Consider the following 17,228-nt stretch of genomic DNA (forward strand, 5'->3'; position numbering starts at 1 on the left):
TCCCAGCCCGTCAACAATTGTAGTACTGCAAATTTTGATTTTTTAACTTTACACATTGAAACACAGATAAAACTATTTAGTTTTTTATTATTTGATTTTAATGGTTGGATTTATTTTATATTGTTGCATTGTGCTATTCTTTCCAGCATGTTCTTTCCTAGGTTACAAGTGAAGAACTTCACTGGAAAACTTTATTGGCCAACATAATTGGAAATCGTATTTTATCCAATTTACAGCTACATGGCTCACAGACGTTGTCTATTGTAATAGTAATATTTTAAAAAGTGACCAAGCCTACTGTAACACCTTCTGTAATTTCATGTTTCCCTTCAGTTCTTTGAAGGATAATATTCCAAAACAGTTTAATTTAAATTTATATGACTGTAATATCCCCAGAAATCATTTATGGTCAAAGCAATAAAAACTCTTTTGCAAGTCCTCTTTATTGTTAGTGGTTTTGGAAGATCTTATCTCCCATAATACATCAAAATAAAATACTAAAAATCTAGCTGCAACAATGTGCTACAATTTCTTGCTTTCTCAGCTTCTTCTGAGGTTAAAATTAATGTAGCTTTAATATTTCTCCATAATGCTACACAATTCCAAACCTATGAGACAGAAGACACTGTCACCAAGTCTAGTCTTTAAAGTACTGTCCAAATCATGGTTTTGTAGGGATTACAATACCAGTTTTTAACTACTTTGTACACTTTCTACAGAGATGGAAGCATACTGGAGAGTTCCAGTGTATAGATTAAGAAAAAAAGCTTCTTTATATTTCCCCAATATCATTTTGGTACAAGTATAACTTTGTAATTACTGAAAGAGGAACACAACCCTGTGCTCCTGCTGAAATACTTGTATTTAGAAAAAGCAACAGAAAACTATTCACAATGTCTCCTTCAGTCTTTCCGCTACTAAATTGAAACAGAAAGACTTCAACTTATATTCTACAGGTTGTTGTACCATCTAATTTTAACTAATCACTAAAGTTCTCTAAATGAACTTCTCATTTTGTTTTTCTGGACATGTATAAGGTGCAGTCCAGATCTGTAGGGATCGCCAATTTGAAGATCATTACAGTACAACATGAGTGGTCCATGTTGGTACTTGGATTTCTTTACAAGTCGTTGCTGCAACTAAACCATAAGTATCAAAGTGACATTCAGAACCAGAGTTAGTCAAGCATTTAAGAAACAATTCATTAATTTATTTATGGTAAAATTCTTTGCTGGCAAGCTGTGAAACTCTCAAAGTTGACTACCCTGCACAAGACTAAGGGGAAGGAGTCGTTGAGAAAACTGCTAATAAATGTTATAAACAGTAGCAGGACAGCTCTAACAATTTTGGTCTTTACATAACTTTATCCATTTTTAATTATTCAACTGATCATCATAATCAACAATTAATTTGCTGACTGAAAAGTACAGTTACAAAGTCCACTGGCAGCTGGTGAGTAGCTCTGTTTTATCAAAACTCTGAAAATCAATCTCCAAATAAAAACAGTGCTTGAAATTCTTGACACCTCTTTTTCCCCACAATGTGCTCACTACACAATTTAAGAGACTACGGTTTTTCCATATCATTGCTCTAGTTTTTTGTTAGATACAAAATATTTAGTTCAGTATTTGAATATAAAATGAATCCCTAAATATTTCATCTTTTGAATATCTGTACAGCTATAAGCCTATGGATGCAAAAATGCTATCAATATCTTCCTGTTCTGTGCTGTTATTTGAAACTGTATTTTTTGTCATGTCCTTTGGGTTTACAAGAGTTAAGTCCATTTTAGCTTTGGGATGTTGCCTGGATGATTTCCACTTCATCTGGAACTTAGACTGCAGACTTCGAACTCTCCATTTTGTATTTGAAGTAGAATACTTCCTCATAGCACTCTCTCCTGGGATTAGGATTCTGCAGGTCTGTTTTCTGTAGCAATTAAGCTTGCGGCTGAAACTAACAGGAGACAAAAAAAAATTAAATACCAAATATTTTACTTAAAGAGCTAAGGGTTAGTTGGTGAAAACTACACCAGAAATTAACTTCACAAATCCCATCAACAATTTACTTTTTATCTCCCCTCCTTCCCCATTGAGGTTCTTGTTAACTTAATGAAAAAATGGTGCCCAATTCACAACATCGCCTTTAATCACCTTAAAAAACGTATTTTAGGTTGAACATAATAGGAACAAAACAAAATTGTGGAATAACCAAACAAAAACAAAGACAAATTTATGTAGCAAAAATGTATTGAGAAATAACCTAGTTTATCTTACTCTAACTGGGCAATACTAATACGATATATTCACTGATAGGAAGGAGAAATACTTTGTAGTAAGGTATACTATTACGGTGTTACTACCCACAACCTCATTATAAAGGAGCTCATGTTGGCATTTAGGGAAAAAATCCTGCAATAAACTAACAATGTTTAAAAGACTCCCACAGAATTATGTGAACATACCCATCCATTTTCTAACCCCTTCTTCCAATTCAGGTTTGCAAGAGAGTCCGAGCATAGCCCCACAAGCAATGGGCAGAAGTCAGGGTACACTCTGGATGGGATGCCAGTTAATAACAGGACACACAGACATGCAGTCACAGCAGGGCCAATTTTCCCAGAAGCCAATTAACCTACTAGTATGATTTTGGATCATAGGAAGAAACCCATGAAAACATAAGGAGAACATACAAACATCACGAACATAGCACACCACGTACGGAAAATTTTTTAATTGGATGATTTTGTTGGATGATTCCAAACATGAAACAATTCATCAAGGAATGAATAATACAAACCTTTGTCATCTAAACACTGAGTCACACATGCCACAATTAACATATGTTAATGTTAACACTTGTAATTGTAAACTTTAAAGAACAAGCTGTTACTTTTCTGGCACTGTAACACGGTCTTTGATATGTAATTGCTTTCAGTTATAGGCAACTATCGGAAATAAGACACAGTAGTGCAGTGTTTAACACTGCTGCCCCTGGGTTCAATTCCTAGGGTGCTATCAAAAAGGAGGTTTGTATGTTCTCCGCATGTTTGTGTGGGTTTCCTATGGGTGCTCTGGTTTCCTTACACAGTCCAAAAACATACTGGTAGGTGAACCGGCCCTGGTGTGAGTGTGTGCATGTTTGTGTCTGTGTAAGCCCTGCAATGGACTGGCTTCCAGTCGAGTTTATCCAGCCTTGCACCCACTGCTTTCCAGAGTAGGCTCTAGCTCCCTTGCAAAAATTGCATTGCAGTTAGAAAACAGATGGATCTATAAGCACCGTTGATATTGCATAACTTTGCAGCAAACAATATCTGAACATATTTGACAAAAATATCAAGCTATTACTACCTTACACAAGAGCCAACTGCTCTAACTGGGCAGCTGCTACAGTAAAAGCATTAGGATTTTGGAGAATTGGTTTCTTTAAAAAATAAAAAGTACCACAAAAGGTGTTCATATACAGTTTACTCAATCGTTATTAATAAACACATAATGTTTATTTGAAATGAACTTTACCGGTAACCCTTTGCTTCCATGTGTTTTAGTCTTTGGCACTTCAGATGCTGGTAGCTCAGCCATCTGGATTCCCACTGCAGTCTCTGTCCTTTGCACCACTCAAGTACTTGCTTAATACTTGCAGTCAGATCACTGAAGGAGGCCACCCCTTTTATATGGCAGACAAAGGATTCCTTCTTACAAAACAAAGATTCTTCCAGCAGGGAAGCCCTTCGACACTTCATCAAACATTTGGGAAGCACATGGCAATCACCTTCAGTCACCTTTGTTGAAAAACAAAAAGTATTTCTGTGTTGTTTCTATACCCACAGTGAGGGAAGCACCACCCTGTATTGGATGAAGTGGTTATTGAGAATGGATTTATGAATACATGACTGTTTGAAATTGCCACCAAGAAATTAATGCAGCTGCAATTTAAAAAAAAAGAGCAGTGAAAATGAAAAGGCCTGTTCACAGCACCAAAGGATGCAAAACTGGACAGGCTGTCCCTTAGAAGGACTGCAACAATAGATTTTCCACTAGGGGACACTAAAAATAATTAACAGTAGCACCAGGTGTGCACAAGTCAACTGTATTATTGAATAATTATTTAGAAGGTGCAGACTGTAACATGGGTTTAATTAGGGTGTTTTCTTGTGAATAGGGATGTCTCAAGGTGACAGTCTGTTGCAGTTTGGGTCATGTAGGGAGTAGGTTTGAAGAGTAAGTAGCAGTAAAGGGGTGGTGGAAGCAAAACTTTAATGCAGTTATTCACTTAGTCTATTTAAGAAATTTTGTATTTTTAAGAAGTCTTATGTATTGTTAACTTAAAAAAAGCCAAAATATTGGACTTTTAAATACAGTTGTATTTAAAGCCTTTTATATGCAAGAGTACCCTGGACCAGTCTACCAAAAGTGGGGAATCTTCCATAGCAGCTAGCAGCTAGCAGCTAATAGACCTTTTTCCCCAAGTTTAAACTAAATTTAGTAATTCAAATTGTTTCTGTAAATATTAGTGAATGTAATACCTTTTAAAAGTATTTCAGTTAATAAAATGCACTAGTGGATTATTAACTTTTGTTTAAAGTACAGGTAAACACATATAAACAAATGTAGTTAATTTTGTTTATAATTCTAGGAGCATAAGGTACTTATTCCATCTAATTTCAAATATGTTACAGGCCAGTAATATTTACACATGGGGCTGGAAGACCACAGGATTTAAAGAAAATATAATTTTCAATGAATACTCAGACACAGTGATTATACAGACCTATGGAGTGAACAACTGATTCAAACCAAGTCATTAAGTGTCCAGTGGAATGAAAACCAGAAAAGATGGCAGCCTTCCAGGGCCAGAAGTGAATATCAGTGTTACAGACACTTAATGGAGTTTAAACCACAATAGAGATGCAAAAGAATTACAATTCAGTGCTACTAATGTTCTACAATAGTTTCAATCTCATCAAGGATATTGAAATTTCAAAATTTGTAGAATCAGTTCAGAATGGTTCTGCAATTGGAAAATATAATTTCAAAGTGAGTTTATTTGGGACATGATGAGAGCTAGTATGCATTTATCTATAGCTGAACAAGATACAACAAAACTGGGAAAATTCCAACAACAAAATTCCAACAGAAAATTGAAAAAGAAAACTGTAAAACAGGTCTGTCAGTCTTGAATGGAATTTCACTACAAACCTTAGTGGCACCACAAGGTCTTCTAAACAAAGCCTTCACATCCAATCTAGGAAGGTTACCTTTATCAGATAAAACACATAGAGTAAGTAAAAGATGCTTATGGTGTTAATTAGCCAAGTTAAAAAATGCACCAACTGCACCATGCCACTGAAATTTAGGACATAAAAATGAGACAACATATTTGTTTGCACTACATCAACAAGTGTGCTAGAACTATCATGATTATACTGCAGAACAAGGGGTTACTTGTATATGAAGACTGGGAATACATGCACATTACTGATTATTTAATCAAGTCATCTGTTCAGTTAAGACATCTCTGGCCCTTGAGCTGCTGAAGGGTAATCAAGAGTTTGGTTCCAGATGATTTCCAACTATGTAATGCAACAAATGATTTGCTTTACTGATTACAACAAAATAGTTGCAAGTCTTTAGAAATTTAATGATGAACCATAAACCCTGCTAGATTGAGACTCTCCAGGATCAGGGGTGGGAACCTCTGTAGAAGAAATACACGGCACTTTACCTGATGGATATGTAAACTCTAATCTGTATTGTATAAGGGTGAACAGAGTAGAACGATGTTGAAATCCATAACAGACATAAAGGCTTCCACTGAATTTACAATTAAATTAGCTTTCCCTATTATCAGGTTATTCTACCATAATCATCAATCTGGTTTCAAAGGATTTACTAAGAAAGTCTGATGTCTACAATTCAACCATTACAGAAAGATCAAATTTCTACAAAGTAGTAGGGTCATATTATTATAGGTAGATGAAATTACTATGCAATTTTTAATTCACAAGATGAGAGGAAATCATTAGTGGTGATGAGTATATAGTGTTTATTTGTGTAGTTCATGAAATCTCTACTTCAATTAAAAAAGATTTGCAATTGCTTAGGACTTGGGGCAATTAAAATTAAGTTACAACTGAAGACATACTTGAAAAAGTTTATTCCTCTATTCCCAGAATTTCTTTTATTGCTTCCCAAACCCTTCTAATAAGTTAAAGCAAATGTAGTTTCTCCAATTCTGAGCATTGTGATCTCAGTGTCACAAATTCCCTCCCAGAAAACAAATCTTAAAACTCACCCAAACCCTCAGATCGTTTCTCTGACACAGGGATGCCCAAATCAAAACTTTTCTCTTGTTTTGAAGTGCTCTTTTGGTTTATTGATTCTATTTTGGGGGACTCAGTCCTCTCTTTTTTCTGCTCAAATCCAGAAGAAAATCTGTTCAAAAGAGCAGACCTGGCAGGGACTTGCACCCCCTTGACAACTGGTACTTTAGGCAGCTCCTTCTGGAGCATTTCAAAATAGCTAGAGCCCAAAAAGTTTTTTATGTCAGCAGGAAGTGCAAAGTCTTTCAAGAAAGTCAGGTTTTGCATCTTTGACACATCTTGCAGAAAAGGAAACATATTCTCATAAAGACACACCAAGGTTTTCAATATGCCCCTGGAAAACACCCTGAAAAAAAGAAAATGTCATTTTTGAGAATTGTACAATTGACATTAATCAAACATGGTAAGCCCTGAAAACAAAATTTTAAAAAAGTATAAAAGGATAATCCCACAAACACAAAACTACAAAATATGGTCTAAAATAAGTTCATATCTCCCATACTTTTGCTCTGCTTCATTTATTTCTGCTTTTTAGTGGGCATTTATTTCTTAGTGTTTTGAATGTGAAGCTTCTGAATACAGATCCCTAAGCTGATTTACAGCAGACAGGTTAAGAAAGTCTTCAAATACAAGGAAAAATAAGGCTTATAGTATAACTAGCAACAAAATTTCCTCTTTCAACTCTATAAAGAGTGTTTCTGGGATACAGTTTCTGTTCCTTGAGCAAACCCACAATAAAGAGATAATATAATGAAACATAAAATGCAAATTACAAATAAAAATCTGTAGTAAATAAATAGTAATAAGTATTACTATTAATAGTAACTGTGCATTAACATTTGTAGAAATATGTAAAGTTTAAGTTTGTTCGCAGCAGAGGTTACGTTAACGTCTTTTCACTTAGAAAATCAACAAAATATGTAATTTGGCCAGGGGTGCCCAAACGTTTGCATACAACTGTATAAAGCAAAGAACACCGCTGACTGTATGCAAAGTTAGTTTCCTTTCCTGTATGAGACCTGCACTGATGAATCAAGTACTATATTTAGATAGGTGTTGTGGAGAAAATGAATGAAAGTTCTCAGGTCACTGACCCTATTAAACATTATTTCCTACAGTTAAAGTAACATCAATCTTAAAATTTACATTTAACAATAACAAATTTATTCAAACAATACAACAACAGCAATGATGAAATACAGCACTGAAAGCATTTATAATAAATTCAGAAAAATCTACATTCTGTGATAACAGAACTCAAACGCTGCAGTGCCGATTGGGCAAGGCTTAGTTGAGTGCTGCTTAATGCACTGTGATTGGCAAATCACATTATCTAAAAAAATATTGATATAGCATAATTTCCTAATTATCCAATTATGGATTGTTTGAAAGTAAAATAATTCAGAATAAGGGCATCTGGTAAACAAACATTATTAATGATGGCATTTATTGTTTTAATAGTTTGTTATGTAATGTAGTTTGTAAACCCATGAATGACTGACCTTTGACCAATTTCATGTTGGATGTGTACTGATGTGTATTTTAAACATACACACTTGACAAACTCTGGTTACAAACTACAAATATTGTTCAGCCATCAAAACGTCAGATTTTGCGTGTGTCACGCTGAATAACACATCACCTTATGAGTACTTACCACAATCTGCTGAGCACTCCAGTTAGGACCACATTTAGAATAATGAATTCTTTCCAGTTCAGGTGCTGTAAAGCCAATCTGAACACTTCAGAGTTAAGACGCTGAAAAACATAAGTGTCAACCCCCCCCCCGCCAGCCCCCTTCTAAAAGAAAACATAAATTTTAATTGATATACTGGCATATGAAGAAAAAAAATCAAAGACAAGTTACTGTAAACACTGCAATATAAAGTAAATGAAAATATTTTTTGTATTACTCTTAATGTCAATCAAGTCACTATCAACTATTCTTGACGTTGTCAATAAAGACTGTTCTGTTTTCTCAGATATAAATCCACTGCCTTTGATTCAACTAACTTTCTATTTAAGTAAATGTAAAGCTGGGCCAGTGAGTTATCATTCTCTACAAATTACTTCTGACAATTAGAGATTATTTCTCCTATAGCACATATTTTATGTGCATATACATTTTATAAAGTAAATAAAATGAATATCAGCTACTGGTTAGTAACTTCACAAAAAACACATTGATACATTCACTGACCCGGTGTGATAGCCACCACCTGGAAGATGACAAATTTGAAAGGATACAGAAAAGCTTTAGAACAATATTGCATTAAACTCAACATCAGTTTGCTGGCTCCTAGTACTCTGAGAGAGAACCACTCCAGTGCAGGTTGGCTTGGAACTTCATAAAGGGCAAATTCAGAACCCTGTAACCTAAAGTGACAAACACTGAGTATGAAATTCAGGTTACTTAAGTTAAAGTACTTTTACTTCATTCTGGACATACTTATTAGTATTGTTGCAAGCAATTAAATTGTTACAAACACTAAAAAATAAAATGTATGGTAAAAATAGAGACAGTGCAGTCACTCTTCAACTTACACTTATTTCTGACTAAAAAGACAATAAGGGGTGGTAAATTCATGATTAACAGATAAGCACAGGCAGGAATGATATTGGCTTCAAACATTCCTTTTTCAGCTTTAGGGGCCCAGCTGATCACATTTCAACACACCCGAATGACTGAAGTTCTGAAGACGATACAAGTATAGGAGCATAACGTCTCTGAATGTTCTAAACAATATTAATTTAGGAATATAAATATATTATACATATGGCTGGTAGTGGTAGCTAAAATAAAAAAAAATATATACAACAGTATTCAACTTTCTTCATAAACATTTTATGCATCAGTCTTTAACTTGGTCAATTACCGTGGTTATTTTGGAAAAGTTTTGACGTGCTTGTTCTCACTATATTAAATTTACATACTTTATAAAAAGCTATAATATGTCAACCTTTTCTATGAAAAATTGCTGTCGTTATTGCAGTAAAAAACATTGAACTTTTTAGAATCCTCTTAATAGGGAATATGATATGGAACCACGTAACTAAAGAAAGTAATAACGATATTCATTTAAGGATCTAAATATAATATATTTCTATAGCTGGTAGTATGGTAATATAATATAATATAATATATTTCTATAGCTGATAGTATGGTAATACTACCAGCTATAGAAATATATTATATTTAGATATTCCACTTTCTTTGTAAACATCTGGGTCAATTTGACTCCTTCATTCATGATACATTTTGCCTGTCCCTTTCAGCTATGTTTCCGAGCAGTGCGTTGGTACAGTGAGTTCTCATTCTGGAAGTCCGTGTTCGATTCCCTCTCAGGGCACAAATTTGCTTTTAATAAACTTTTTAAAAAAATAAAATAGTAAATATTATGCACACTATCTTGACTTTTTAAATTATTTTTAAAAATCACAACGTGTTCAATGTTAAATGATATCATAAAAAACATGAATAAGCAAACGCAAAGTCAATTCAAAATAATTTATTCATCACAGTGGGGCAATTAAAGACAAGCCTTCACAACAAGCCTTAAAATAAAATCATATATATTACAATTAATACCCGAGAATTACAAAATGGTATTAAAAAGACCACTGAAACTGAACAATAATAATGTATCTGATCTTTATAAACAATATTAAATTCTAAATAAATAATCATTTCAAATTTCTTGTATTTTGCTCAGTGCCATTTGTTTTTTCCAGTTTTCATAACTTTCTCTTTCTTATTAAAATACCTATTTATGAGACACAACGTTTTTAAACAGACATTTTAAAGATCACGACTTGTGAAAATGTTCACAACTTTTTTTAAACAACATTTAGAACCTGGTTGCATTTTTTTAAACCTTAGTTTGAATAAGGCAGATCACAGGTGTAAGCAATTTCATAACACGGAAATTACAGTCCTATTCAACAGCTACTGTATGTATGCGAAACACCTGACCATATAAAGCAAAATATCAGAAACTCATTGGGTTTTAATTTGTGAAACTCTTTCTGTATTTTCCGTTTTAACTCAGATAATAAACTACATAAGAAATTCTTTTGGCAGGAGGAAAAACATTATTCTACATTTTTGCAATATCTGTTAGGCAGGGACATGTCATTGTTTCTTATTTTTTATTTTACTGTATAAATGTACTTTTGATTACTGTATAAATATACGTTATATACTTATGATACCGTACGGTTTTAAAGCCACTAAAGTACAGCATCTGTGAAAAAGTTAAATTTCTCGTTGTTGAAATTTGCATTAAGACAAAATATATTTTCTTAATGCAGATGTAAACCTGAAAGAGGCATATCACATTCTCAACAAGCTATAATAATAAACTATTTTTATACACACAGCTATGTAAAAAATATAGCCAAAAGGATCGCTCTGAAACAGGAACCACTTGTCTTAACTGTGCTAAACTGCCATTTGTGTGCAATGCTCTACATTACAGTCTATGAGCATTTCAATGTCTATTTCCACTGTAAGGACAAAAAACGTTTTTTTAAAAAATTGTCAAAATGTTTCCAAAATATTCTCAAGTGATATTTTAGCTGCCAAATTTTTATTAGTTACATGATTCCATTAATGTAACTGTGGGGTTTGTGTGACGGCACAAATGGGAACTGGATGGAGACAGACATATATTTCTTTGCAGTTTATTACTGAACAGCCACTCTGTAAACTTATCCATCAACTGAACCAGTGAACTCCACACAATTTAAAAGCAAACTGCTCAACTGAACAAAACAATAACAGAACCTAAGAATACATTAATATTCCCTATCATGTGGTATTAAATCAGTATTACACCTTTTTATACAATAATAAAGGTAAGTGTTCTCATGTATACTTTGAAAAGGATAAAACATTATAGCTTTATATGAAGTGTATAAACTTTATGTAGTTAGAACAAGCACATCAAATCTTTTCCAAAATAACCACCATACTTTACCGAGTTAAAGACTTTGATGCATAAAATGTTTATGAAGATTGTGGAATACTGTGTGTACTTTGTATTTTTTATATTTAGCTACCACTATTATCTACTGTATGTACATTAGGTACATATTACGTAGGAGACGTAGCTTTAAAACCACTACAGTATGCGTGAAATATACAGTCAACTCAAAAATTATTGGCACCCTTCATGAAATTGAGCAAAAATGATTGTATAAAACAATACACATAATGATTCAAATGTTCTGCTCAAACATTTGGGGAAACTACTTACCTTCACTCTAATAAAAGTTATTTTTTATTAAAAAAGCTGTTTTTTGAGTAATAGTATTTTTCTCAAATACATAGGAGGCAAAATTATTGGCATCCCTAAAGAATATTTAAAATAAAACCAAACAAAGTGGCGTCTGTTATGAAAATCTATGCTTTTTATTTGGTCTCAGTATCCAGTTCCTGTTTCACTGGGGTATAAATATGAGGCTGCATGTAAATTCCCCGTCATAACTAACCATGGGTAAAACCAAAGAGCTTTCAGCTGAAAAGAGACAGATGGTTGTTGACCCACACAGATCAGGCAACGGATATAAAAAAGTTGAAATTACCACTAAGCACAGTCAGGGCATTAATCAAAAAGTTTCAAAAGTCTGGAACAGTTGCAAACTTGCCAAGAAGAAGACACGTGCATATTGCCCCCCCCGCACAGTGAGGAAGATGGTGAGGTAAGCAAAGAAGATTCCAAGGATCACAGTTTCAGAACTGCACAGTTTAGTGGGATTTTGGGGTTATCAAGTTTCAAAATCAACTGTTAGACGCCACCTCCATGTCAACAAGCTCTTTGGAAGGGTTGCAAGAAAGTAGCCCTTACTGAACTACAATTGGAATTGTAAGTTGTGGCTAGATCAGACCAAAATTGAACTTTTTGGCCATGCACATTATTGGCTTGTTTGGCGACAAAAGAGGACTGCATACACGGAAAAGCATCTTATACCCACAGTAAAATATGGTGATGAATCATTGATGCTTTGGGGCCGTTTCGCTGCTGGTGGTCCAGAGGCTTTTGTTAAGTTCGATGGCATAATGAATTCCAAAACCTGGTTGCCTCTGCCAGGAGGTTGGAATTGGCCATAGATGGACCTTTCAACAAGACAATGACCCCAAACATACATCAAAATCAACACAGAAATGGTTGCAGGAAAACAAAAACAATGTTTTGCAATGGTTATCTCAGTCTCTGGACTTGAATCCCTATTGAAAACCTGTGGTCTGAATTGAAGAGGGCAGTCCACAAGCACAAACCTAAGACTATCAAGGATCTTGAAATGTTCTGCATGCAGGAGTGGTTCAAGATCCCTCCAAAAGTGTACTCCAACCTTGTCACACTTTACAGGAAGAGGCTCAGTGCTGTTATCCTCTCCAGGGGAGTCTTCACCAAATATTAATTGTAGGGGTGCCAATAATTCTGAAACCTATGTTTTGCAGAAAAAAATGTACTACTCAATAAAATGTTTTGTGCTTGAAAAATAACTGTGTTAAAATAAAAGTATATGGCTTCCCCATATGTTTGAGCCCAAAATATGACTCATTGTATGTGTTGTTTATTTTATACATTCATTTTTGCTCAATTTCTTGAAGGGTGCCAATAATTCTTGAGTTGACTGTAATCAAAATTTTATAGTTAAATTATCCCGATTACTCATTGCTAAAGTTTGCACTGACCTAGATTGGGCCTTATCTCAAAGCAGTTGTTAACCTGAAAGGAACATTTAGGTTCACAACAAGCCACAGTAGAATAATAAACTATTTTTCCTATATCAAACTGAGTAATGTGGGTTTTGTAAAACAACCCTAATCTCTTTTTTAATTTAAAATTGAAAATACAGTAATACACAGTTTAAAATTAATTGGTGTCTAATCAGCATACAACTTAAACTCTATAATTGGAAAATGTTTGTCCCTCAGCACTGACTGGGATCAAAACCAGGCGACAGCGTTTTCTTGCGACAGCCCAAATGCTTCCTCATGCCACGGTAAAACTTTCACTGCTCCATTTGGCAGTTTTACAATGTAGTGCAGTCCTACAACTGAATATTTTTAAAAACGTGCAGTAACCTGGTATTATCTGCCTTGCATTCTGAATGGATGGATCTGTAAAATGGGTACTGCAAAAACTCAAAGCAAAAAAGGAAGTAAACAGATAAGAAAGAAAAAAAAGTTATGACTGCATGCGTATTCACACCCCCTGCTTTGGCAAACCTACATAAAATTAACGAGTCTTACAATTAATTAAGATAAGGGGTCTCTGTGTGTAATAATTGTGGTTCTCATCATTTGAGAAAAAAAACAGACTCACGGATCTGTAATGCTATTTTATATAATTAACATAATTCTTTATTTTTCTTTCGTTTCTGCTGACACTATACATATCTTACCCCCTTAGAAGTTTTCATTTTGAGCATGGTTTGCAAACATGCAGCATGTCTCAAAAAATGCACTGTTTAAGAAGCATAGGCAAATCTTGCACAGGCAAGTCCATTCATTTCCAGATAGTTCAGCATTGCAACACGCGGGATCCCAGTTTGACCTGGCATAGTATATTGTATTCCCCAAAAAGGAGATGTCTGGACTACAAGCATCAACCCGCATTTTAAATGGGTACCATTAGTGGCTAAGCCAAGATCTTGCATTTAAATGACTTAAGTCAAAAAAGTTATAAGAAAAATAAATTATTACAATGTTATGCATCTAGTAGCAATAAACATTATGGCCATAGTCATATTTTAATGTCTTAATCTATAAATTCTAAACCTTCTAAATTCTAAATCTATAAATTTGACACCTTCAAATTCAGATCTCATTTTCCCTTTGAATCATCCTAAGAAAAGGCAGCAGAATTTGTATTATTAATAATAGGCCTTTTGACAAAAGAAATCTTTGTTAACAAAGAAGAAAAACAGTTGTATTTTTTAACTTTCTGCTTTCACTAGCTATCAGAATAACAAAGAATAAAGTTACTTTTCAAACTTCTTCGGACACATCTCCTTTATATCTTGGAAAGCAGCTTCCAGTCTCATATTTTGCAGGCGGTTTACACATTGTTTAACCTGAAGCAAAAGACAAAGAACTAAACTTTTGGACAGAATTCCTACATACCAACAGAAAACTGGCTACCTTGATAGATTTCGGCTAAATCTATGGGACCCTTTATTTAAACGCTTTCAGACATACTAAATGCATCTGTTAATAAAACCTATATAACAAAAACCTTATAAAAAGATTCAATAAGAAATATTTATTAAACCTATATTAACTCTTTATAAATAATGAATACATAGGTATTGCTGGTTTATACTTATGAAAACATACATAGTTCAGCCTGAGCAAAACCTTTTTTATACAACTTGACCAATACACAAAAGGAAACACACTTCTCACCTGTTTAAAGGCCCGGTAAGGTTTGTGCTGACGCAGTCTGTGGTGGAAGACATACAGAAGTGCATTCATAATTCGAATTTCCGTCTGCAGGACTCTACTCCTCAACAATATCAATACCTTTTCACATTCTTCGAGAAAGCACTTCAGATGGAGTTCTGTAAATCACAAAATTAAAACTTACTGTAATATTTTTAATATTCACTACCCACATTGTACTGCATTTCTGTTGAAAGAGTTGGACTGTAAAAAAGTAATCGTGATATAATATAACTTCTCACCAACTGGATTGAATTTCACATTGCATACATATTCTGGGATCTCTTATCTGTTGTACTACACCATTTACAAAAAGTAGTGTCATCCACAAACGCTTTGAGACATTACTTTTAACTCATCTTAAATTCTGTGAACAAGAGATGTGCAACACCATACATAAAAATAATGTTTTTTTATTATTGATCTAAAAGGAGGCTCTGGTCCTATTGGACCCCTGCAACTCCTGACTGGCATTACATCTGGGCCCTTAAACTCTCAGGTCTTGATGTAAACAATACCATAACTAAAGTACTTTATTTATAATGTAACGCAATTGGCAGCAGGCGGGCGCCCTCGCCTGCTGCCTACACAGGTCGGCCCCGCACCGTCAGCACACAGGACACTATGCAGTTTCTCTTCAACTTGCTAATTAAGAAGTTTCTCCCTTGTTTTAGTCTAAAAAGCACTGATTCGGTACTTTGTCAAGGGCAGACAGATGGGACGGATAATATTATCAAACACTCCCACTGTTTGATACCCCCACTCGTGCTTAACCTTTGCTTTAAATTTCAGCTAACACTGGAATGGGGGGCAGCACTGAAACTCACTATTTGGAAAAGGGCATATACAAATGATATAATCCATCCACAATATTTAAGAGATGAAAACAATTTAGCCTCAAACACAAAATTCAAATAAATCAGATTTTGATTACAGACCAGAACCACGATTGAAAACCAATGTTGTAAAATCTTATAGGTAAATACTAGAATTTACTACGTTTTATTGACCTCATCTGAAAGAAATGTTTCGATTTGTACGTAATTCAGTAAACATTATTTACTTTATATTCCCATGGACTAAACATGTCCTACATGTCCTATGCAGTACCCATAAATACGATGGCGTAATAAAGTTTTTACTAAACAAAAAAGTAAAATGAACGCCAGAAAGTGATCCCGGAGACTCCACACATTCGTGTATTAGGTTTGTTCTAAATTATATTCTAAAACTTCTAAAAAAAAAGTGGATTAAATGAATGCTCGTGCAAAGTTAGAAGCATGGTACTGAACACCACGTCCATCCACGTGGGTGCACCAAGATATACAGCTTTTATGCTGCGGAGTGAGTAGCAATTACCTTCTCGTAAGCCCGGTTGTTTTTATTCATAAATTAATTTTTCACTTACCCATATAACCATCAAAACGAAGTTCCACTGTAGATATTACGCTGGGAAAAGCAATATCCAGTTTATTCCACGGCTCCATAGCAATTTTTCAGGAAACGGTGCTATGCTGTAAAATTAACCAAACATACGCCTCGGCGTCACGAATCCGTGAGCTGTCTGATAAACCAATGAAAGAAAGACCTCAAGAAAAGGGCGTTTTTGACGTTAGTTTCCTCCTATCAGCAGTAAAAGATCAAGCAAGTAATTTAAATTTAAAATACAGTGTCCGGTGATAATTGCTAAACAAAAGGGAAATATAAACCTGCAATACTTAAAACCATAAGATTTTTAAACTACACTTTTAAATAAAATACTTATCAGAAAATACGTTCTCTGAGCACAACCTATGTGTACATTTTGGTTTCAATTTCATGAACCCATAAAACTAACAATGGCTTTAATAAGTCCAGATGCTATATCACTCTATTTTCCTCAACTGGCAGCCCACTGCAGCTAAGAAGGTGTGATCCCGGTCAGTACCTGGACGAGAAACCTCCCGGGAAAGTTAAAGTTGCTTTTTGTAGTTAGTGGAACCAGTAGGGTGTACTCATTCTGTCCCGGTATATTAACAGGGACATTATACCAAAAAAAACACGCCGTCTTTCGGATAAGACATAAAGTCCTGACTCTCTGTGGTTATTAAAAAGTCCTTTCTTGAAAAGAGAAGGGGTGGTAACACCAGTGTCCTAGCCACATTTCCCCATTGGCCTTTACCAGTCATTGCCTCTTAATAATCCCAATATTGGTTGTGGTGGAGGGGAGTCCCCATTGTCTGCGAAGTGGTTTGAGGTTTGGAGTGCCCAATTGAATTATACTTGTATAAAGTGTGCTATATAATTGTAAATAATTTCATCATCATTATTATTATTATTATTATTATTATTATTATTATTAATCCTCATTATTGATTCACATTTGAATCACGTTAGGCACATCGCATGCATTGTTTGGTGAAAATATGTTATATATTCTTGTGATACAGTATATTGTGACTCCTATTGTTGCTT

General features: G+C 34.5%; 1 protein-coding gene across 2 annotated transcripts; it reads right to left on the bottom strand.

Moving 5' to 3' along the window:
- Positions 1–427: 427 nt before the first annotated feature.
- rmp64 (ribonuclease MRP subunit p64) lies at positions 428–16,292 on the bottom strand. 2 transcript variants are annotated; one of them, XM_088913730.1, is made up of 9 exons: positions 16,183–16,287; positions 14,739–14,893; positions 14,319–14,407; positions 8,570–8,698; positions 7,980–8,057; positions 6,295–6,668; positions 5,199–5,257; positions 3,519–3,781; positions 428–1,956 (listed from the first exon to the last, which is right to left on the bottom strand). In XM_088913730.1, exons 1-9 carry the CDS (start codon positions 16,259–16,261, stop codon positions 1,680–1,682), a joined length of 1,503 nt encoding a protein of 500 aa, XP_088769856.1. In that variant the 5' UTR covers positions 16,262–16,287; the 3' UTR covers positions 428–1,679. The 2 variants fall into 2 exon arrangements, with proteins under 2 accessions (XP_088769856.1, XP_088769857.1); XM_088913731.1 differs by lacking the exon at positions 14,319–14,407 and having other exon boundaries at positions 16,183–16,292.
- Positions 16,293–17,228: the final 936 nt, after the last annotated feature.

The sequence above is a fragment of the Atractosteus spatula genome, chromosome 4, assembly GCF_055471065.1.
Source record: "Atractosteus spatula isolate fAtrSpa1 chromosome 4, fAtrSpa1.hap1, whole genome shotgun sequence".
Lineage (NCBI taxonomy): Eukaryota > Metazoa > Chordata > Actinopteri > Semionotiformes > Lepisosteidae > Atractosteus > Atractosteus spatula.